We start from the raw sequence: 23,036 nt of genomic DNA on the forward strand, positions 1-23,036 counted from the left end.
CAGGCAGGCACACACGCACAGACAGACAGACAGACAGACACACACACACACACAGACAGGCAGACACACACACACACACACAGACAGGCAGGCACACACACACACAGACACACACAGACAGGCAGGCACACACGCACAGACAGGCAGACAGACAGACAGACAGACAGACAGACAGACAGACAGACAGACAGACAGACAGACACACACACACACACACACACACACACACACACACACACACACACAGACAGGTAGGCACCTTGCTCGTGCTCCAGCAGCTGTAGTGCCTCAGCCCCATTGCCACCGGGAGGCCCTGCCCCCAGTTCCGACACTGACTCGCCCTCCAGGTCCAGTGACGACACCGAGTTGGAGCGATTTGATGGCCCTGTGGATAACCCAGAAGACACAAGCCCATAAGCAGTTTGGCAGGCTCCTACTCTCCAGCATCAGAAGATCACTAGGCGTCAATAAAAACACAAGCACCATTTTCAACATGCTATTAAACCACTTTATAGCGTAACAGCTATGTTAATGTGTGCCCTCTGCTGGCAGCCTGGGGAAGAGCACCTTCCGAGATGCCCTCCAGGTTGTCACTGCAGAGGGAGAAGCGCAGCGTCTTGTCCGGCTTGCCGTGGAGCTTGGCATCGTCAGCAGGGGCCTCGCCCTGCGCCCCGTCTACCAGCTGCAGTGTCAGCACCTTGCGCCGGGGAGAGGTGGTCACCAGGTCAGCTTAACTAATCCAGGAAAACTCTACTGCCTAAAGGAATTTGACTGTTTACAATGTTTCGTTTAATCAGAGAAGTGAGAGAGAATTTCAAACAATAGGTAGGGAGGCCAGTTGAGCAGGTCTGCTGTTGACAGTGTAAGTATTCACCTGTTCTTACACCTCACCACAGTACATTCTGCTTCAGGGTTAGCAAACATGTATCACTCAAACTTTTATTATTTTTTAAACACTTAGAGGCCAAAGGACCCATACCTCGTTCTCGGACATCATGCCCGGAACAGTTTGGGGGGCGGTGCCCAGTGAGATTACAAGAACTTCCTCTGGCATCACTTCCTGTAGAGACTCTTGTGAGCTGGGCTCTGGCTCCCCCTCCTGGGCGATGTTGGTACGGCTGCGGCTGCGGGAAGCTGCAGGGCAGGAAGCGGGAAGGTCATTAAACAGCAGTACAGGTGCCTGGCGCATTTTACCCATCCATCTCTCTCATACCGTCCTGCTCCGCTCAGACACGGCTCACAGACACCCGGGGGACACACTCGGACGGAGCAGCAGACCGGAAGCTTGCCTGGAGAATCACAGGCCAAGCAGAGCTCAGACACAGGGCAGGGTGAGCAGTGGGGGGGGCGGGGGGGGCCTGGCACAGGCCTCATGTACAGGTGCAAGAGACTGTGCAGGCCATCAGCTGGCTAAACAGCAAACGTCATGTGGCTTTGCTGCCGTTTCGGGAGGGGACTGATCTCAGATCAGGGTCCCAGAGCAGCAGAATTTCACTCCGCATTACTTCCTGAAAGGCTACCCGCTGAGAGGCACAGTGCCCCCAAGGGGTGATGGGAATGAATCACAGCAACAGTGTGTGGAATGAAGCGGAGAGCATAACCCATGTGGAAAGCAGCCTGAAGCCTTTATTCCAAAAATAAATCTTAATGTCTGAAAGTGAGTGGCAGACAGACACATGAAGGACTGAAGCTGGACCATGTTTCAGCGGCACACAGACAGCGGGACCTGCACTGGAGGGAGAGTCTTCCTCAACACAGGGGAGCGCTGGCGGGACAATGAGCACGATGGGGAGCAGGGGTGTGAATGAAGACAAGATGTGTGGAGACATGAAGCAGCATGGCTGTCTGCGAGTGGGGCAACAAAGGCGGTGTGCATAGGCAAGCGACCTGCAGGAGGCCTTCCCCCTGCACCAAGGGGGAGGGCACACGATGGGGGGGGAGGGCACACGATGGGGGGGGGGGGGGGGTACCCACCAAAAGGGGTGACTAAAGGAATGTGTGCAGATAGGGCGGTGGTAGAGGGGTCCCAGGATGTGATGGCCACCAGCTGCTGTCCTGCTCATTGGCAGCAGAGGAGAGAGAGAGGGAGAGAAGAGGGGAAGATGAAGGGAGAGAAGGCCGTAAGAACGGGCAAGTGCAAGACGACGAGCGACACCAGGACACCCGTTTTAACAGTGGGACAGGAGAGTGCTGGGTCACTCAGTCTTCCTGCCCTCTGTGAAGATGGGGTGGGGTCGCGGCCCGTCCTGCCTCTGCATTAAACCTTCCCTGGGCTTTCTCATGCCGGAAGCATGAGCTACGACACACACTCACCCATTGCAGCAGGACCTCTAAAGCCAAAACGCTTTGGGAAGGGGGGAGTCGAGGGTTTCCAGGACAGGGGGTTACTGGTAAGTCACTGGGTCCAACCCAAGGAGAAGGCCCGAGTGTGGCTCAGTGGGTCAGGGTGCTCGGAATCAAAGATCAGAGTGCTGCCGGTTTGAATCCCAGGGCTGGCAGAGTGGTTTTGCTGTGAGGTCCCTAAGATCTTAAACCCCAATCCTGCAGGAACTGGCTGATCCTGCTTTCCCCCAAAAATGTACGTCACTTTGGATAAAAACCGGCCAAGTCGCATGTATCTCCACGGAGCCACGCAGGGGCCTTCCTGCACCTCGGACAGTCCATTCGTATCCTGTAATATAATTGGCTGTCACCGCTGTAATACTGCCCTTCCCAGATGCTGTTAATTGACACTCTAATAATCTAAGCACCTCATTATCTGCCTTCCTTAAAGGCTCCATTCTAAACCCATTTCAACATTTTTACTCATATGGCAATAGGCTGTGAAAGGTGCTCATTTTTCCCCGAAAATGATCAAGCCGTTAGCAACAAAAAAATATATAATAAAAATAAATACCAATTTAGCTGCAATTGCTGAGAGGACAGTCTGGGAGGAGAGGGCAGGACGCTGCCCCAGGACAGGACCCTGGGTGTTAAGGCTACACACTAAACCACCTGACAGGACGCAGAGGAGGAAGTGGAGGAGATGGGGCGGAGGGGAGGGCCGCGTGTCGCAGACACATGTGTGGGTCTTACTGGCAGGGGAACTCATTTGCTTTGGCATTTCTGTGCTAATTGATCCTACTAGTGAATGAATCCCAGCTGGCCCTGGTTGGACTGTTCGGCCTGCGAGGAGGCTGTAGAGTCAGCTGAGGGGATTCCGAAGGCAGTCTTCTGCGTTTTTCTTAAAGGAGGGCCTGTGGCGCTCTGTGTCCGGTTTGCCACGCGGCCGTTTCGGCGGTGGTTACCTATCTGCAGGCGGTTCTTGCGGTTGGCCGGCGTGGTGGCCGGGGACAGCTGCGGCGTGTTGGAGGGCGTCAGCTCCAGGCTGTTGCTCTTGGCCGCACGTGACTGAGGGATGTTGACCAGCAGGGTCTCCAGAGCCAGCCGCTCCTCCTCCCGGAGTTGGTCACCCATCATCACGCTCCGTACAAAGTCCACCTGCGGGGATCAGCGAGGACAACGTCTCCATCGACTTGACGAGGACTCTAGGGATCTAACAAAGACTCTTCACAAACACAACTTCCATGTTTATTCTATCTGTGACCCTAAAGAATTTCCTGATACATGGCACAACACTAGCATCATGCCAGAGTGGGAGCAGTGCCGCAGAGTTGAGGGCCAAGAGAGACATGCACGGAGGAGACCCAGGTACAGTACAGATCATTTTACAGGAGAAGCCTGCAAACTGATCATTACAGTATACAGGGAATTTATACAACCCTACTGAGTCAGAGACCTGGTCTTACCAGTGAAAAGAGCTGGTTCTGAGTTATATAAGCCACTGTTCTGCTCAGGCCTTCCAGAAGGTTCATGGAGGACATGGGTGGCGTCTCCACAGCTCGCCCACCAATCACAACGTCGAGGAAAGCAGCAACACAGCTCTGGAAGCACAAAACCAATGTTCTGGCAATCGTGGCAGCATAACTTACAGCATTACAACACGGGTCTCAGGGTGTTTCATGAACTTCGGGTGCAATGAATCATGGGATCGGTCTTGTTCAGTGAGGATGCAACCAATGTATCCGTGATATATCGGTTGGCACGAGAACTACATCCAGTCTTCTGTACTTCTGTTTTCGAGTATTGGAATGGGTACACAAGAACCCAAGTACAGTCGAGTACAAATATAGAGAAACACCTCTAGACTGCACCCAGAGTTGGATAAATGTCATCCTAAGTAGCACCTTCTGCTGCCTAGATGCTGAGACTCAGATGCAGAGTAAGTCATCGGCAGCACACAACACCCAGACTGACAGGGGCAGTCAGAGCAGCGCAGGTGATGTGGGGAGCCCCATCAAAGCATCTCCAGATGGAGATCACAACATCATGCAGACTGGGAACCAGACTGGGAACCCGAGGAACTGGAGTTCTCCAGGACCAGAGCTAACCTTCATTTAACGATTTTCGATGAATATAGTGAACTACAACGGAAAGTAAAACAAATTAATACTGGTCAATTTGTGTTTAGGATTGAAATTAAATTCCATAATGCAGGTCAATTACAAGTTCACTGCACAACTCGACGAACTTGCTTTTTAAAGAGCTAGTTCATTTTGGTATTTCCTCTGGTAGGCGTACTGAGTCCAAAGTTGGCTTTTTAGAAGACAAAGCTGGTTGATGAATTAAACTGATTTACTGCTAGCCATTCATATATCCATCTTGGCCATGCTCTCTCCATACAGAAACAGCTGTTTCAGGTGGGCGAAAAGAGCGGCCCCTCTGAGCAGAGCTGCTCCAGGACAGGTCAATAGATCGGTAGGGAATAAAAAAATGAAATTGGCATTTAAATTATCATTTAAAATGTTTTAAATAAATTGTATCATTAGTGTAACTATGAATAAAGTCTGAAAAAAATTGAAATATATATACAATAAACAAAATACAATAATTTTAAAGAATTGCCAATGGATTTCATTTGCATTGTTTCAGGGCGACTGCGCAGATGCCAGAGGGGCTTCAGCTTACTTTATCGAACTTGGACAGACCCCCCTTCCGTCGTGGGTCTCCCTCATCAACATCTGCCATGGCCAACTGCTGCAACAGCTGCCCCACCTATGAGGGGGATACAAGGGGGGCTTTTCAAAAAGGAGGCAGAACACAGGATGAATGTGCATGGACAGCAGAATTAGGAAGGGGGGTAGGGGGCTGACAGTGTGCCCCCCCCCCCCAATTAATATTCATACATAAAAACAGTGAGAGGCAAAGTATACAGCGCTACTGCAGGCAACCCAGCTCATACAGCCCAGCTAGTGCTGTGTGGGCTAACTGGCTTGCAAAGAGTGACCTGGACGGACGTAGGAAAGAGCACTGGAGGAAATCAAGTCTGCGTTCTCCAGATTCCATTAAGGGACCTCCCCACCATCACTGTACTCATCTTAAAGGGGTTTTGTATAATGGAATGGTGACCCCCACCTCACCAGAGATGAGCATGCACCCAGGGCGGCCCGGCCCGGCCCGGCCCGGCCCTCTCCCCGGCGCCCTAACCTGCATAAGGTTGAAGCGGGCCACCTCGTTGATCGGCGCGTCCGAGATGATGCCGTATTGCTCGGGGTTGACGATGGCCGGGCAGATGAAGCAGGTGAGCAGCAGGTCGGTGCACATGGTGCGTACCTCGCTCATCTCCAAGCGCTCGACGCGCGACAGCGTTTTGTACATCTGCGACACGATCCAGCGCAGGCTGTGCGGGAAGCAGTATGTGTTCTGCTTCAGGTAGCCAATGAACTTGTTGACCAGCGCCACCAGCTTGGCTTCGTTGGCCTCCACGGCGGCCTGCACGCGCCGCTTGTAGCCCTCGGAGCCCTTCTCGCCGAAGAGGCGCTCCTGCTGCGCCGGCGTGAAGCGCTCCGTCAGCTTGGCCGCGTCCGTCTCCAGGTGGTCCTCGTCCTCCACCAGCAGCTGCATGATGGGCTCGTGCAGCGTGGCCGTCAGGAAGAGCTTGGCTGCGTACAAGCCCTCGGAGAAGAGCCGGAAGAGGATGCTGAAGGCGCAGGTGCCCCGGCGCAGCAGGCGGCGCGGGTTCTCGCTCTCCTTCAGCTCAAACTCCACCAGGTAGCGCAGCACCTGAGGGGGCGTGGCGAGGGAGGCCCAGATTAAAACCAGCTGGTTGGCCTGAGGTCACTATCAATATGCCGAAGGGGACCTGCACGGGCCAACAGGAGCGCGCCAGAGATCTCTTATTTGGAAAAGCAACAGAGAGCTCACATACAGCCCCATGATCCTGCAGGACAGGGTAGCACTGAGATTTTTCTGCTCTACTCCAGCTTAAGATGGCTGGGATGGTTAGACAGGGTCTGTGCAGATCCAGGGACAATGGAGGTATAGGGCGGGCCCTACCCAAGGAGGTGGTGCGTGTGAAAGTGAGCAGGCATCTCCCTCTACATATCCACCAAATTCTCTCACTTGCCGCTGAAATGCGTAACGTAAAGAGGCACGCACCAGGAAATGCTGCCGGCACATTCACAATCATTTGCTCTAAGCCTAGGCTCCTTTTCATTAATTTTATTCTATGTATAGTTTGAGTATTTGTATGTGTTTTAGTCTGTGTTCATATCAATCACCTCTGTATGTATGTATATGAATGTCTTTTTTCTTATTTGCTGCCATCTTGGCCAGGACTTCCTGGAAGAAGAGATATTGTATCTCAATGGAACCTTCCTGGTAAAATAAAGGATAAGGTGGGCTGGGGACTGCATTGAAACACATTTACACAGCCAAGGCGAGCGCTTCGCCTCTGATATCACAGAAGCGGCCAGTGGGGGGCAGCTGTAACATGGTTAATAATGCTTCCACTTGCCATTATACCACAGGTGTACATATGTACATTCTGGTCTGGTATTCTGTCACTTTAAAAATCTTGTGGGGTTGCCTCTAAGGAAATGATGCCCCTTAAGTTCTTCACAGTTTCATTTGCCTGCAGAAGCGGTAGGTCACTGTGCAGATTATCCTTATATCTATGTATGTGTACCTAGAGGTGTTTAGACATGAACAAAGACCTTTGCAGTTGTAGATCAGCGTATTCATTATATCTGTTTTATGAACAACGACATGTAGGCAATGATCCTGGGTTAGTTATTCACCTCTAGCTACCTATCAAGCTCTGTATGTGTGTGTGGGCGGGGGGGGGGGCGACATGCGTGCTTCTATATTACCAGTAATATTATTGCTGAAAATACATGTTCCAGAAAAGTTCAGCTATTGTGCTGTTGTGTATTATCATAATAAACTAACTCAATCCAGGTTTCTGGTGCCTTTACACACCACAACGCAAGATGTCCATAGATTTTCAGGAAATAAACAAAATTGCCATTTAAAAGAAATGGTATGCATATTGTTAGTGCAGGTATAAACAAAGCCTGAAAATTTCTTACACATATTCAATTTTTGTATATGGTATAAGTCCATCCATCCACCCTTTTTCTGAATCCCAACTGGGGTCGCAGGGGGGACCGGAGCCTAACCCGGGAACAATGGGTGCAGGCGGGAACCAACCCAGGGCAGTTGCCAACACATCGCAGGGCTCACACACTCACACGACTACAGGTCTCACAATAAGTCAACTTTTTAAAAATAATTACAAAAAAAGACACTCAATTTCATTTGTCTGTGTGACTATGCAGATGTTTGGGGGGGGGGGGGGGTGTTGATAGCAGACGACATGTGAGCCAGAGGGGTTCCAGCCAACTCTATCAAACATGCAGCGCGGCCTTTGCATGAGTGGGCTCACCTGCAGCAGGTAGCTTTCGTCCTCCTGCATGATGCAGTTACCGTAGAGCGAGGTGAACACCGTGTGGATGACACTCTGGGTGGGCTCCAGGCTCAGCCCTCCACCGGCCACCAGGCAGGAGGCCACCAGCCGCGGGTTCTCCCGCAGGCGGCCCAGGAACTCCCCATAGATGCTCTCTTGGAAACCCAGGGTCTTGTAGCCATCCACAAACTGTGTGTCCTCCAGCACCTTGGCATGCTGGCAGCACTCGGCTGGGGAGGCCTCCGCACTGGTGGGAATGGGGGGTTAGCGTTAGCATTAGCGTGGGGCTGGCGGCGGACAGATGAGAGGAGAAACGGCAGAGGGCAAGAGTGCAAACACGCTGCGATCTGTTAAAGACGGAAGCCCTGTCCACCCTCCAGGGGTAACAGAAGTCTGGAACAGGGTGGGCGGTGCCGCAGTCGAGGCCAAATCCCCGGACTAATTCAGAGACAGCTGGCTGAGTCTGCTAAGCGGCTCAGAGGCCTGGACACACCACCATGCCAGCGAGCCCTCCCTCGTTCACATCATTTATGATGTTATATAAATAAATGATAGTAACGACGACAAACTGGTCTGGCGCTCGAATCGGTGTAAACTGAGCCAGACAGCAAAACGGCCAACTTGGCCCGCAGGGATTAACTAACAGCCCCAACGGGCTCCTGTCTCTCCCTGCTGTTCCCTCAGATGTGTTTCTAATCTAGAAGTGGCCCAGGTGCCCCACGCAGGGCACAACCTCAACAGGTGACAAAAGGGACTGGGAGACCTTCTCAGCAGATATGGAGGATACAAAGGAGGGTAGGGCTGGGCAGTATGGCAAAAATATCACAATTTTTTCAGGCAGGATCACAATCCACAGTCTTATTACAATTCTTATTCGGTTGTACTGTTCAGTAACTCGCAAACCAATTCCCATATTTTTTATTTTTTTTTAAATATTGCCCTATATAGTAAAAAATCCCAAAAGAAAAAAATATTACCCATTTTAAATTCTTTTTAGAAACCGGTTCCTGCATGGCGTCCATGTTGCTATGTTGCCTGCACTGTGTGCATTGCGTGTTGGACCGAGGACACGAAAGGGAGAGAGTAGGATGTCCAAGGTACTACCGACTGTTTGCCATTACTGGTCTACTGGTGAGTCGAGTGGATTTGGCTGACAAAACAACTTAAGATACATTCAAGTGCCATAGAACAGCAACTGACAGAATGTTCACTGTAGCTAGTGATCTCTCTGTAACAGCAGCTGAGAAAATGTGCACTGTAGCTAGTGATCTCTCTGTAAAGGCAGATCATGGAAACCTTTCATTTGTTCATGATCTAATATTGTCAAATCGCACATCCCTATAGGACAGCGAAGGTTTTCCTGCAGATACTGAATATATAAATATAAAAACAGCCAGAATTTTAACACATTTCCTACAAAATCGTCACAAGAGTGACAGACACTGTAAACCGGGGTAGAAAGAACAATCATACCTAAAGAAACGGGACAGAAGACTGGGCATCCATCATGAAAGTCACGACGACAAATGGCCCATGATCACCATGACTCAGGACTGGAAGGAATAGCGTGAATGAGATGACTCCAGTCACCCTCATATGATACATTTAAGTCAAAGTGCTGCTGAGACACTATCAACTGCTGAATTGGAGAAATTTCACAGCACCGCGAGGCTTATTTAAAGCTGCAGCTTCTGTGTGAGGAAACGCTCTCTTTGATCCAGTCTAAACAAGTTTCCATTTGAGGTCTGTGGTTTGTGTAGGCACCAGGGCTGACCTTGCGCAAAGGTGACGTTATGTCCTTGACAAATACAGTATCCACGCCAGCGCCTGCCCACAACTCCTTTACATTTCCTGTCGTCTAGTGTCCACCCACTGCAGCTTGTTCGGAGCCATTTCCCCCTATCTTTACTGTAAGCTTTGTTTCTACAGCACTGTTATACGCTGTCCCAAACCCCCTGGCAGTAGGCTTCACAATCAGTAGGCTTCCTTCTCATGCTGACAAAAGCTGACCACAACTCAGGGTCATTCAGTACATGCTTTGCCTCCCTGCACTGACTACAGGCTCCATGACACACCCACAAGAAAAGGCAGGATTTCTGAATCACCACCCTGTAAATACCACCCCCCCCCCCCTTCAGAGCAGTTTTTAGTCTCTAGGCCTTTGTTTTGTGCCTGTAAATTTGACAAATTTAAGTACAGTTTTATCAGACAGCTTGCAAATTCTTCACATATATAACTTGCATTCCAGCCAGGCTCATCTACATGCTGATTTAGTAGCAAGATGCATCCATTTAATTTGGCCACTTAAAACATCTCAGAAGACCACCTGCCTTCCTCAAGGCAGCAGCAGCCGCCTGCAGGACCCGTCCTTCCCCCTGCACCTTGCGCTTAGCTTTCTCCTGAAGCTATATGGCACATTAGCATAAGAACATAAGAAATTTACAAATGAGTGGAGGCCATTTGGCGCATCAAGCTCGCTTGGGGAGAACTCAGCTAATAGCTCAGAGTTCTTACAATCTTATCTAGCTCTGATTTTAAGGGAACCCAAGGTTTTAGTTTGCGCTACACTAACAGGAAGACTATTCCATACTCTTAACTACACATTGTGTAAAGTAGTGCTTCCTCAAATCCAGTGTAAAATGTTCTCCTATGGCCACAAGATCTTGTATTTGAACTAATACTTAAGTAACTATTTGGTTAGCATCCAGTTAGAATATTATATACCTGGAACATGTCCTCATAACACATTCCTCTAAGACCAGGAATCATTCTTGTAGCCCTACGTTGCACCCTTTCCAAGGTAGCAATGTCCTTTTTAAGGTATGGTGACCAAACCTGCACACAATATTCTAGGTGGGGACTTAATAAGGAATTATATAATTGTAGCATCACCTCCCTTGACAAAAACTCCACAGACCTAGAGATATAACCCAACATTCTATTGGCCTTTTTTTTTATTGCTTCCCCACACTGGCGAGAGTGGGACATGGAAGCATCAACATACACACCGAGGTCTTTCTCATAATCCGCTATTTTATTTCAGTGAAACCCATAAAATATCTGTACTTTATATTTTTGCTCCCTGCATGGATTACCTTACATTTGTCTACATTATATTTCATCTGCCAGGTATCAGCACTGTCGCTAATTAAATCAAGATCCCGTTGTAGCCTCTGTGCCACTAGTTCAGTATCTGCCACACCACCCACCTTGGCATCGTCTGCAAATTTAATTAGGTCACTGTATATATTGGTTTCAATGTTGTTCATGTAAATTAGGAATAACGTCCATCCATCCATCCATCTTCTGAAACCGCCGAATCCCAACCGGGGTGGCGGGGGGGACTGGAGCCTATCCCGGGAACAATAGGCGCAGACAGAAACCAACCCAGGGGAGTCACCAACACATCGCAGGGCACACACACTCACACAACTACAGGGCCAACTTAGACTCACCAATCAACTTATCCTGCACACTTTCGGACCGTGGGAGGAAACCGGAGCGAAAACCACCGTGAACACGGGGAGAGCATGCGAACTACACACAAAAAGGACCCGGGATCAAACCCAGGACCTCCTTGCTGTGAGGCAGCAGCTCTAACTACTGTGCCACCACACCATCCCATTATGAATAACAGTGGTCCTAATACTGAACGCTGTAGTATCCCACTATGATCGCAGGCCCACTTTGACATTGTGCCTCTCATAACTACGCACTGCTTTCAGTCTTTTAACCAGTTTTAATTCCAAGCTGCTACAGTTCCTAAAATCCCTCCTGCTTTGAGCTTAAGCAGGAGACGTTTGTGGGGGACAACATCAAAGGCCTTCTGGAAATCTAAATAGATCACAACGTAGGCCTTTTTGTGATCAATCTGTCTTGTAGCTTCTTCAAAGAACTCAAGCAGATTAGTTAAACAGGATCTACCTAAATCCATGCTGGCTATCCCTCAGAATGTTATTTGAATCCAGGTAATCTACCATTCTCGCTTGGATTATAGCTTCCTTTACTTTTCCAGTTATGCGAGTTAAACTAATTGGACTATAGTTTGCTGGATTACTTCTATCCCCTTTTTTGAATATGGGCGTTATATTGGCATGCTTCCAATCAGAAGGTACCACACCAGCAGATAAGGATTTCTGAAATAGTGAAGATAAAGGTCGGCAAATAATATCCCTCATTTCTTTTAAAACTATAGGTAAGATGCCATCAGGGCCCTATAATTTATTTTGTTTTAAGCTTATCTAGGCTTTGTAGCACATTTTCTAGGGGCAGTCTAGCACTTGGCTCCGATGATTCTCAGGAAAACACTTGACAGAGTGGTAGTATGTGGCTCTGCAGGTTACAACTCTGTGATCAGAAGGTTGTCGGTTCGAATCCCGTAGCTGGTATAGTTATGTCACTGTTGGGCTCTTGAGCAAGGCCCTAAATCACAGCATATATAGATGCATGCAGAGACAGACATGGAGATATAGACACAGACACACACTGACACACGTGCTGACGTCTGCCCACCCTCAAAGCCTTCATGCTTTGGCCCCAGTCACACCACCTGCGCCCTGCTTGCTTCTTCACTGATCACCGCTAATCACTGCTGATCACCACAGCAACTCCCAGATTTCCACTTACTCTCGCCTTATCTACAGTGGGTACGAGTAGGTCCACTCCACAGCCTCAACTTCCTGAATTTGCTTGGAGAAGCTTGGCAAAAGTCACACCTCTGGTGGGAATGGCTACGAAGTCTGAGGGCCAGCAATCAGCCACCTCTAGCACCTAGTAATGTACTCAACACCGAACTCCCCGGCAAGCCATCACTAGCTACAGGGAGGTGCACCTCATTAGCTATGGGCACCACGTTCAGGCACGGCATTACCAGGGTCATTAGGGGGCTTCTGAGAGCTACACACTGGGGGGGTGTATTAGTATTACACAAGGAAGAAGCTAGCAGCCTCATAGGAGATGACACGATGACACCCCCCCAAGCAGAACAAGCAAAAACCCAAACCACTGTAACAGCAATCTGAATCACTGGCAGCAATGTGTGAAATCACTGTGGCAGAGTAACCCCCACCCTAGGCCCCATACCCATTGCACTGACAGGACCCCCACCTCCTTCCCTAAGCAACTAAGACAATCTTATTATCGGCTAACAGGGGTCCAGCACCGTGACGACCCCAGGCAGGTGGCGGCTGATTCATTGGGCTAACATCTCGACAACGTTTATACACAGATTCCTGGTGTGTATGTATGTGTGTGTGTGTGTGTGTATGTATGTGTGTGTGTATGTATGTGTGTATGTATGTGTGTGTATGTATGTGTGTGTATGTATGTGTGTGTATGTATGTGTGTATGGATGGATGGATGAATGGATATTGCCATTTGCAGAGGTACAGGTCAGTACAAGTACATTGGAATTCTTGTGCGTATCTCCCAGAGTCATTTTTATAAAATACAGAGACAGAGGAGAAAAGACAGTTTTTTTAAACATAAAATAACATCATATAAAAAAACATAATCATAAAAGCAGCAAACACACTAATTACAGGATGGAGTAAGTAGATAAGTCACTCATCGACCTGTTTGAGGACTGGCCAAGAAACCCTGCTGCCAGGGACCCTCTGGGGTCTAGGGGTAGGGAACACACTCCCTGACTGGGGCATGGTCACACGTTTCATTCAACATCATAAACGTAATTCATGGGAAATAAATTATTTCTTATATATTATATATTTTGGCATTAAACTCATCATAATCTTAGTGTACTTTGTAAATATGTCAGATTTATGTGAAGTTTGTAATTTGACATCAAAGTATAGACATTGCAAAATGCAGTTTGGAGCATTTGCAGAAACATTATAAAAGTACATAGTAAGCAATGGTGGAAGTTTTTCTTTGATCCCAGATATCTGATCACCAAAGTCTACATGAAGATGACTAAATGGTGTAGTTGCAACATTCAGTTGGATAAATAAATAAGAAATCATGTCACTATTTCTGGTCTCCTATCATTGAATATGTGGAGCTCTTATGTGTATGCATGAGCCATTCACACCTGGCCACATTCCCCCCCCCTTTTATGGCACTGATGGGGAGGTATCTGGATCGTGTTTCACTGTTGTGTTGTAACCGTTGTGGTTATGTCTGCTGATGCTATTTATTCATTGTTTTATTACTGAAATTTCTCTATGGTGTTATGGACAGTAGTCAGAGTGCCTGACACTAAAACAGACCCAGTGGAACCTTGAATTCAGTTGAAGAGGCCCAGGGCAGTCACCTGGTGAGGATGAGTCGATCGAGGTTGATGCGCTGCTGTTTGGCGATCCAGGCCGCACGGTACAACTTCTCGGCGGTCTTCAGCACCTCAGCATTGAGCCTCTGGATCAGCTGCTTCTCAGAGGCCACGTACAGCCGCTCCTGCTTCAGGTGGTGGGCCAGAGTCTGGATGTCTGGCTTCACCATCTTCGCCGGATCAAACGCAGAAGACAAGGACTGCTAAAGAAAACCAAATACATCGACTTGAGCAGTGCATTCTGGGAGCTGAAGAACCAGTAAAACAGCAAAAATATCAAATGGAACAAGTCAAATACAGAATGTTCTAGAAGCGTTAAACCAAACAAATATACATTAAAGATTAACACACAACAAAAAACACCAGTAAAAACTTGCTACACAGCAGCCTGCCTACTACAGACTGCCACACTGATAAAAGTGCTTCCGCAGCTGAGTAAGCAAATCTAATCAATTTTAAAACAAAAATATCTAAAAGGAGTGAATTCTCTCTTCACAGTGAATATGTTTTGGACGGGTGGGTGACCACGTGGTGCTGTCCCGATTGCCAAAGAGAATCATGGTGACGGGACAAATGTCGGCATACAAAGGCGGTGAAAGCACATATATGAGAGATACACAAAGAGGCAAACAGGAAGGAGGGCCGGTGTCCTGAGGGGATGGAAGGTCCTCTCAAGCAGCCAGCTCAGAGATGGCCGGGTGGATGTGGGGGGGGCAGAGTGGGTCCTTAATGAGGTACGCCTCTCAGTACAGAAAAAGGCAGAACAAGCCCCGGTCGACGGCAGCTGGACCCACGCTGCACCCACCCCAAAATGCCCTGCATCACAAACATGTCTGGGAGTGCCCGTTGCTATCATGAGGCATGTGAGAGAGATGCAAATCGCATTAGCCCTTCTCGCAGAAACTGAAGGGAATGCATAAAATCTGAATGATTTCCTGAAGCATTCCTTGACACAATGAACCCTTTGTATACCAGAAAAACAGGCAGGCTTGTAGGGATGGACAGCCCATTAAGCCAGCAGAGCTTTCAGCTTTCTTACGGTCATGAAAAGCGGACAAGCAACAGAACTATCTGGATGCGATGGTGACTTCAGGTGGAAAAAGCTTCATAAATATTATCTTTAAAATAATATTGACAAGAGATATTCAAATTAATTAGAATTTAATTAGTACTTAACTACCAATGACAGCAACCTCAGATCACGTTAAACTAGGTAGTGAATTCAACTGCACACAATAATACCCCCACTGCTGTTTTCTACCACCAGGACTTGTCACACAAGGTTAGAGGCCTTTTTATTGAGTGTGATATCATTGTATGAAAAGCGTTCAAACACAAACCTGACAAAACAAGAAAACAAGATGCCCAGAGTTCCAGTGCCAGGCACCGGCACGGGCAGGTTTGTTTATGTCAGCTGCCGCTATCTCCCGGACGATGAAGATGGAGGCGGGGAGATTCCTGTGGTCGTCATGTTCGAGTAGAGTAAGCAGAAAAATGAGCTGATCGAGCTGCTCACAACAATGTAAGGAGCCATTCGGTAGAGAAATGTACCGAAAAACACAGAATGCAGCCCAATAAATGAGCTCGTAAATGTGACTATGCCCTGGGGGGATAGGCCTGCCACCTGCCTCTCACCTGAGGAACTGCATGTAATCTACACCAGGAACATCTCAACTGAATAATTAAAGTGAAAAACGTCTCCCATTATTTTGTTGGTGCCAACTTAAACTGCAGAACAACTGTCAACAGCAAGCAGACTTATGTTCAGACACTGAAACCTTGCATAAGCTATCACTCCACTTCCCGCAGGCTTCTAAGCTTGGCTTTGTCTGCGGAAAAGGGAGAAGTTGGGCGTGCCATGCTCTTGACGACTGGGTGAAGCGAAACCCTTATGCAGAAGAGAAACAGTGACGAGGCAGGTAGGGCGGTGGTGGCCAATAACAATTGCATGTCTGCGGTGCCTGTGTGACACTGGGCCGCCAGCCAACAAACGAGAAAGCCAGAATGGGTTCTATTGTTAAACCTTTGCATGTACTGTATTTAGTAAAAATTTACACTAGCAGATGGATAGAAATCATAAAAGCAGAACAGACAGTCCACAGTTTAACAGATGCTCACCTGCTGACAAAGATGTCCACTATCAGACACAGGGAATGTAAAACAAGAAAAACTAAGCAAAATCCGTGTCACTTTCTCCATCCTTACAACAACCCCTCCTCCATAACTGCTTTTTTGAGACAGGGTCATTGTGGGCCTGAAGCCTATGCTAGGAAGGACTGGGAATGTGGCAGGACACCATAACTAATCGGCGGGAAGTTTGTCATTCTTATTTTTAGGCCTTTGCGGGCTGCCAAGAGTGCAGTTGACAGTCTCAAGTACATTGTGACAGAAAATGAGTGTGAGACGGTGATGTCAAAGAAAGTCATCCCCGTTACACACACGGGACTTTCACAGGCTTGCCCTGTCCAGCGCACATACGAACTGAACCTGCTCCACACGCAACTATGCTGTCATTTTTGTTCCAGGAATGTCATGCTCAAAAAAACAAAAATGCAAACAACCAAGCAATAACCAGCAGATAAATAGGTAATTTCAAAAACACACTGGATATATGATATAAACAAGGTCCACACCAACATATAAATCAACAGAGATCACTTGGAAAAGTTTACAGAAGCCAAAGAGGATCTAAAGATATTCTGACGCACATCCCAGCCATATGCTCCAAGGAACTGCAGGCAAGAAGCACAGTGAGCTCTGGGAAGCACTGCCGAAAATCGGATTAAAAGAGAATCTCTTTGACATCAGGGGAAAAGGAAAAAAAGCAGCGCCACAAGATTTATCGCTGGCAATGCATTTGAAAGTGATAATGTAATGGTGTTTGGGTAATAATGAGCTAAAAACTGAATAATTATTACAACGCTATTTCCAATTTTTTTTCGGGCTTCACTCATTTTATGTGCCATTTTGTTCTGGGAGAAAGAGAGTGGGTTGCTGGGATACGGAAAGGACAGTCAAAACTGGAAGCTAGAAATTCAGCCTGAAATACATGCAAAATTATGCACTTCTCAGGATTATGTTGTTAACAGCCAGGGTGTTACTAAAGACATTCTGGGAGAATTATACATTTCGAAGTTTATCTCCGGGCCCTTTATTTATTAATAGGCTTCATTTGGCAGAAAAACCCCGACCATGCGCACATAAACACTTGGCCTACACATTGGAACGAAGGCTGGACTTGCTTCTGTCTTGATGAAAAAGGAGCATTTTAAAAATCCCTCAGACTCTTTTAGGAAGGTATCAAGCAACATGTCTACCCCCTCCCCAGGCCACCATGGCATAACGCGTAACCAGGGGGCCCAGAACCTGTTTTTCTCACGATCTCTGTACTTTTCGGGGTTACTCATCCCAGCTCTAAAGACCCTGAACCCACCCATCCACCCAATTAGGGCCAGCAGCACTGACTGACATTTTTAACATGGGGCAACATGCCGTCAGTAGATGGACAGCTAGAGATGCACGACATATCAAGCAACTTATCAGTATCAGCTAGTATTTGCTAAAAATTAAGACATTAGCATCGGAACTGATATTTCAACTGTAGTCAATACTCAAAGTTTGCACCAGAGCTAAAGACATAACTACTAAAATAATGATGATGACTGAACTGCAATCAGTCATTTTCTGTAGTGGAGGATCAGGGATTTTGCAGGCTCTTTCACCACTTGGAGGTCTCAAAGTGTTGGTCTGCGACATGTTTTTCATCCATTATTAAATCTGACACGCAGATGGATCTTTTGTTTTCGACAAAGGATAAAAGACAATGTAATATCATTCCACTAAATTCTGCAGGCACCCCCCTCCTCCTAGTCTGCAAGTTTCACTGCCAGCTCAAATGGATCAGAGGTTAGACGGTTATCGGTACTGGTAATATTAGATAAAAATGTAACGGTTATCATATCTGTCAAAATTTCCACATCAGTGCAACACTAGTTTTAACTGGCATGTTCCCTGAAATAAATGCTGGAGTATTAACCATCTTTACTGTTCCACACCTCCCACAACCACCAATCTGCTGTTAAAGATTTACTTGCACCGTGATTATATTTACTTCTCACTCAATGATCCTGCAAATGCTGAACAATTTAAACTTACGAAGTCTGTGAAACAGTAGTGTCTGTCTAAAAATTGCAAGTAGAATGACATTGACCTAACAAATCTGCTATAGAAGAAAGCTTCCCCTGGCTGCATTCAGATCCAAAACTACAGAGCGACGACTTTGCAGTCTGTGAATAAAAATTCTCAAACTTTTAAAATGCCATGAGAAGAGGCACACAAACAAATCCAAACAAAATATTATTCAAGAAATTTTAAAAACAGTCCAACATAACGGGAAATACTGGAATCTAAACATAAGTGTCAGATTTCTTGGGAAGAAAAGGACAGCGGTTTATTTAACTATGTCCTAATAACTAGCATCCTGTTCACTGACCAGATTAAGGAGAATTCTTCTTCACATACATGATTTCCAGGACTATTCAGTACTGTGAAGAGGAGAATACCAAGGTATTTCAGATGAAGGATGACTTACTGAATATTTCCTTATACGCTGTTTAACATTCTCTGGCCATAATTCTGTTGGGTATGTATGCGAGTGTGCCACTGATCACCAAATGCTGATTTTCTCTGCAGAATGTACTGCTCCCTTCAGATTGTTAGCAGAACACTCACACCAGGACTTAACATCTTCTCAGGTAGTTTTCAGAAGTCTCAAGGCCGACTCATTCGCCAGCACAAACTATTACAAAAAACATCTCCCAGCCCTACTGAGATGGGGTTCACAGCACCAATCAAGGAATGGTCTTTGGAAACAATGAAATGTCACAAAAAAGTGCATTCACCTGTGTAGCAATTAAGTGTTTCTTAAACTGATCCACACTCTGTTTTTACGGGCCATCTTTAATGTCTGTGTAGACAACATATGGCTATCTACCCAATATGTTAATATCAATTTATATTAAATTCAGTTATATATAAAAGAATTCATCACAAAGCCTGAAATAGCTGACACAAGCTTACTACCAGACCATAGTATGCTACAGATAAATAAGCCATACATTAATTAGGGAAAGAAGACTTTGACAAGACTGATCTCTCCACACCTCAAATTTCATAATCCCAAGACACAATCACAACTGCAAGCCAAAGATAAATAGATCTTCTTTTGCTCAAGTTTAAAAATCACATTACAGCAAATTACCAATAAGCCCCAAAAGAAGCCAAACAGTCAAGAAATTATGCCAGGGAGACATTTTTTGCAGTGATAGCAGCCCCCACCCCACCCCACCCCATACATGTCCTGGAGAGAAAAATAGCTCCCTTCTCCTCTCCTCCTCCACTTCCTTCCTGTAGTATGAAACAGCAATCCACACTGTCAACACAGTCACAGCACCAAGAGTTTATTGCCTTGGTGGGGGGCAGAAAGGCTTTTCTCAAATGTGAGAATGGTTGTGCTGTTTAGAATAACAAACTCTGGCCAAATCATACTGTGAAGTACAGTTGTTTAATCTGAGATCAGCTAACCAAGTAAGCCCATTATAAGGTTTTTGAATGCCCTCTATTTCCAGGATAAAAGTAGACTTTAAAAAAAAAGCAAGATTTAAAATCAAAAACACGCACTTAAAACTACAAAAATCTACATAAAAAAGAAAACAACCTAAATAAATATTTAGAGCATCTTAGACCTTACATCCCAACATTCTGCCTTTGGGATTTTTTTTTCCCCTAAATAGACTAACTGGTCAGCGCATTACAACAGACAAAGAACGCCAACAGAAGTACACAAATCATATGTGCAGCACTGCCACTTGGGCAAGATACCAAAATATTACTCGATAAAATGGGAATGCATGGCATCATGCTGGGGGGCAAATGGAATATGATGCCAGCTAAGTAGTACAACTAGATATGTATTTTTTCATATGACATCATAGTACTGAAGACAAAAGATGCGCGCGCACACACACACACTCAGGATGGTGCAATCAGGATGCATTCAGGAGTACAGACTGAAGTTCAATGCTCCTGCTCCACAGAACAAGGATCCCTTGACCTAATCCACTTGGCCCCACCCACCTCTCCATCTCCAAACTGATCAATGCAGGAGCAGGGCATTGGGATGATGAGGGACACGACTGGCACCCACGTAGGATGGGCCGAGGGGCAACAGCGTGCGACCGCCAGCACAATGCTCATCTGTCCCGTGCCCTCGCTTTCCCCCACAGCCTGGCCATGAGACAGCATAGCAACACATCCGCCGCACCAGCTCCTCCTCGCTCCAGTGCAGCCAACTCACTCCCCCCCCCACCGCAATGTGAAAACACCATAACACCTCGTATCCTGCTCATTCTTTTACTCTCTCATCATGCCTTTCGATTATGCTCTCAAACCATCATATAGAGGAGAGCATGTCAGTACCGACAACGTCTGTGCACTAAAGGCAGCATACTACAAAACAGGAAAGATGAATGTAAGATCCAACCGCGTCACGTGAGCCGATTCATTGCATGCTACATAATCACGAACGTCCAGGGACGTGGCCACACGCGTATCATGGCCGGTACACCCGCCACCTGTAAATCGAATCCACAACGAGGCCACGTGTTGGGGACCGGACGAATGTCAGCAGGGTGCGGCAGGGGGAGGGGAGGAATCACCAGGGCGGCGCGAGGGGAGAGCAGGTGGGCATGCAGGCGCTTGATAGCCCTGCCCGTGCCAGGCCCGTGCAGCTGCCGGCAGAGAGTACAGAGGGGAGCGGCGGGATTTGGCAAAGCCTGCGCACGGGTGCCGGCCGCGGTACGTGACAATCCGGGCTCTAACTGCCCTTCACCGACAGACCCCTCCCACCCCGGCAGTGGTAAACACCAAGAAAACCTCATTCCCCAGAAGCTGCTATGAGCTTTCTGTTCACCAGCCCCTCTAAGGGAGAAAGGCAACACTTTAAGTATGTGCCAAAAATTTCTAAGATGTGTGGTCAATTTGCACGGCTTTTGCCAACACGGTAAAAAAATAGTACAAAATATCTGACAACAACGGCACATACAATTATGTACATTTAAACACAAGTAAATGAACGTTTACAAAGTATTAAACTCCCATCACTTAACAATGAGAATCACTCGAAATGGGTGCAATACAACACCATCAGACATTCTAACACATCTCAAATACCAACTATTAGTCTGACAAACCGCAGAGGCCAAGTAGTTAGAGTACACATCAGCACGGCAGGGTAAACAGCAGCTGCCAATGCAAAGATCCCGATCCTGAAGTGGTCGCGTTATATAAAAATTTAACGTCAGATAACAGTGTGATTTTAAGGCTGTGAAAACTGAGCCGCCGCATACGCCGCAATTAGAGCGCCAGCGAAGGTGCTCCGACCGGACAGAAATATGGGGCAGCGCTGTGGGGCACTTGGATGAGGAGGACAACGTGCCTTGATGACGTTAAACTAAAAGCGGAGTAGCGAAAGCCGACGAGGCACCCCGCCGTAGGGTCGGGGGCAAAGGCGTGATAAGGCAGATTGTGCGGTAACGGACATTAACGATAAAACCGAAGGCCTAGCACCTCGAGCGACCCCGGCGCGAGAACCGGCTGCCTAGCGTTAGCCGCACACACCTACCGTTAGCTTCCCTGACGCCGCAGAGGACACCAGTCGCTTACCGAGCACCTTTATGCGCTAGTTTCCCTATAGTCCGTCCGCCTGGTCGCTCCCTTGACCAGCGCTATCTTTACGCGGCGGGCGTATTTCGTCGACGCTCGCCGCCGCTAACTCGATAGCTGGATAACCCTCCCTCGAACGAAATTACCCAGTTCCACGGCACTGGCTGTCGCGGCCAACTGGCATGCGCCGCATGCATGCGCACAAGGCCAGACCGGGAGCTATTATACCTGGAAGTTGTAGTTTTTCGGTCGGCCTCGACCAACGCCACAGCTATCCGAAAGAATTAACTTGGTGAGAAAGGCTTTTCTTGAATCGACCGTGCATGCGGATGCGTATATATAAACACTGGAAACATCATGCCTGAATATCATATTTATAAAACTTAATCATATAGCAATGTATGACTAGGGGTGCCTGGGAGACGCCCCCCCAGTGTTTTATTTGGCTTCAGTCATCCCCCCATTAAAAAAACCTTTAAAAGACCTAGTTTAATTACACACTTTAAATGAACATTACTTAAAATTGAACCACAATGCAATAAAACTAAATATAACAATAAGATAAGATATACTTTGTTGATCACGGGTAAATTTGCATAGGCCTACAGCAGCGAGGTACATAAAGGGCACAGATACGATTGTATATAATGAAAAAAATAAAAATGCTATGAGTGGTAGGATGTTCAAGATCATCTCTTAGCTGTCAAGTCTCATACTGTTGTATATAGCACGTTTCGTGAAATACTATTTGTACAGTGGTTTATTGTGGAAGTATTGGAATTTATCATATTCAATAAATGTATTCTGACTTAAGTTGTTCCTTGACTTTAATTGTCTGGAACTGTAAGTTAAAGCTTTTGGAATAACTTGTTTATTAGATGAAATATTCTGGTTAAAGTTATAACCAGTCGTATATTCTAAGCCTAGGAATTGGAGTCACTTTTATTTCATACAAGTGCTATGTATTATAGTGTTGTGCTATTTCTTGTATTTTTGTCAAAATATAATGCACCTTTGTTCAATGTTCCGAAGCTCTGTTGCAGCAGAGGTTGTCTATGAAAATCATCATCTGGTCTACTGACTCTAATCCAGAGTCACTGCCCTTCTGATTCCGTGATATAATTCTATCAATTTACTGATTGCTGTAGGCAAATTCTCAACGGTGTCATTCTCTTCATTCATCCAACACTAAAGGCACGATCCTTACATTTCGTACTCCGAAGCGGTTTATAGTATTACCAC

The 23,036-nt window shown here is 47.0% G+C and overlaps 1 protein-coding gene across 3 annotated transcripts in view; it reads right to left on the reverse strand.

The window, feature by feature from the left end:
* Positions 1-21,971, reverse strand: part of gapvd1 (GTPase activating protein and VPS9 domains 1) — a 42,821-nt gene extending 20,850 nt beyond the window's left edge. Inside the window, exons 1-11 of one of the 3 annotated variants that reach the window (XM_072707697.1) lie at positions 21,795-21,971; positions 14,058-14,275; positions 7,766-8,033; positions 5,527-6,102; positions 5,008-5,094; positions 3,789-3,923; positions 3,288-3,480; positions 1,975-2,055; positions 980-1,134; positions 568-697; positions 260-385 (exon numbers count right to left, since the gene is read on the reverse strand). In XM_072707697.1, coding sequence (XP_072563798.1) covers positions 260-385; positions 568-697; positions 980-1,134; positions 1,975-2,055; positions 3,288-3,480; positions 3,789-3,923; positions 5,008-5,094; positions 5,527-6,102; positions 7,766-8,033; positions 14,058-14,242 — 1,936 coding nt within the window. In that variant the 5' untranslated portion in view covers positions 14,243-14,275; positions 21,795-21,971. Of the gene's footprint in view, positions 1-259; positions 386-567; positions 698-979; positions 1,135-1,974; positions 2,056-3,287; positions 3,481-3,788; positions 3,924-5,007; positions 5,095-5,526; positions 6,103-7,765; positions 8,034-14,057; positions 14,276-21,753 lie in introns of all 3 variants that reach the window. The other 2 variants (XM_072707691.1, XM_072707702.1) reach the window with 2 other exon arrangements.
* Between the last annotated feature and the right edge of the window lie 1,065 nt (positions 21,972-23,036).

The sequence above is a fragment of the Paramormyrops kingsleyae genome, chromosome 2 (assembly GCF_048594095.1).
Source record: "Paramormyrops kingsleyae isolate MSU_618 chromosome 2, PKINGS_0.4, whole genome shotgun sequence".
Lineage (NCBI taxonomy): Eukaryota > Metazoa > Chordata > Actinopteri > Osteoglossiformes > Mormyridae > Paramormyrops > Paramormyrops kingsleyae.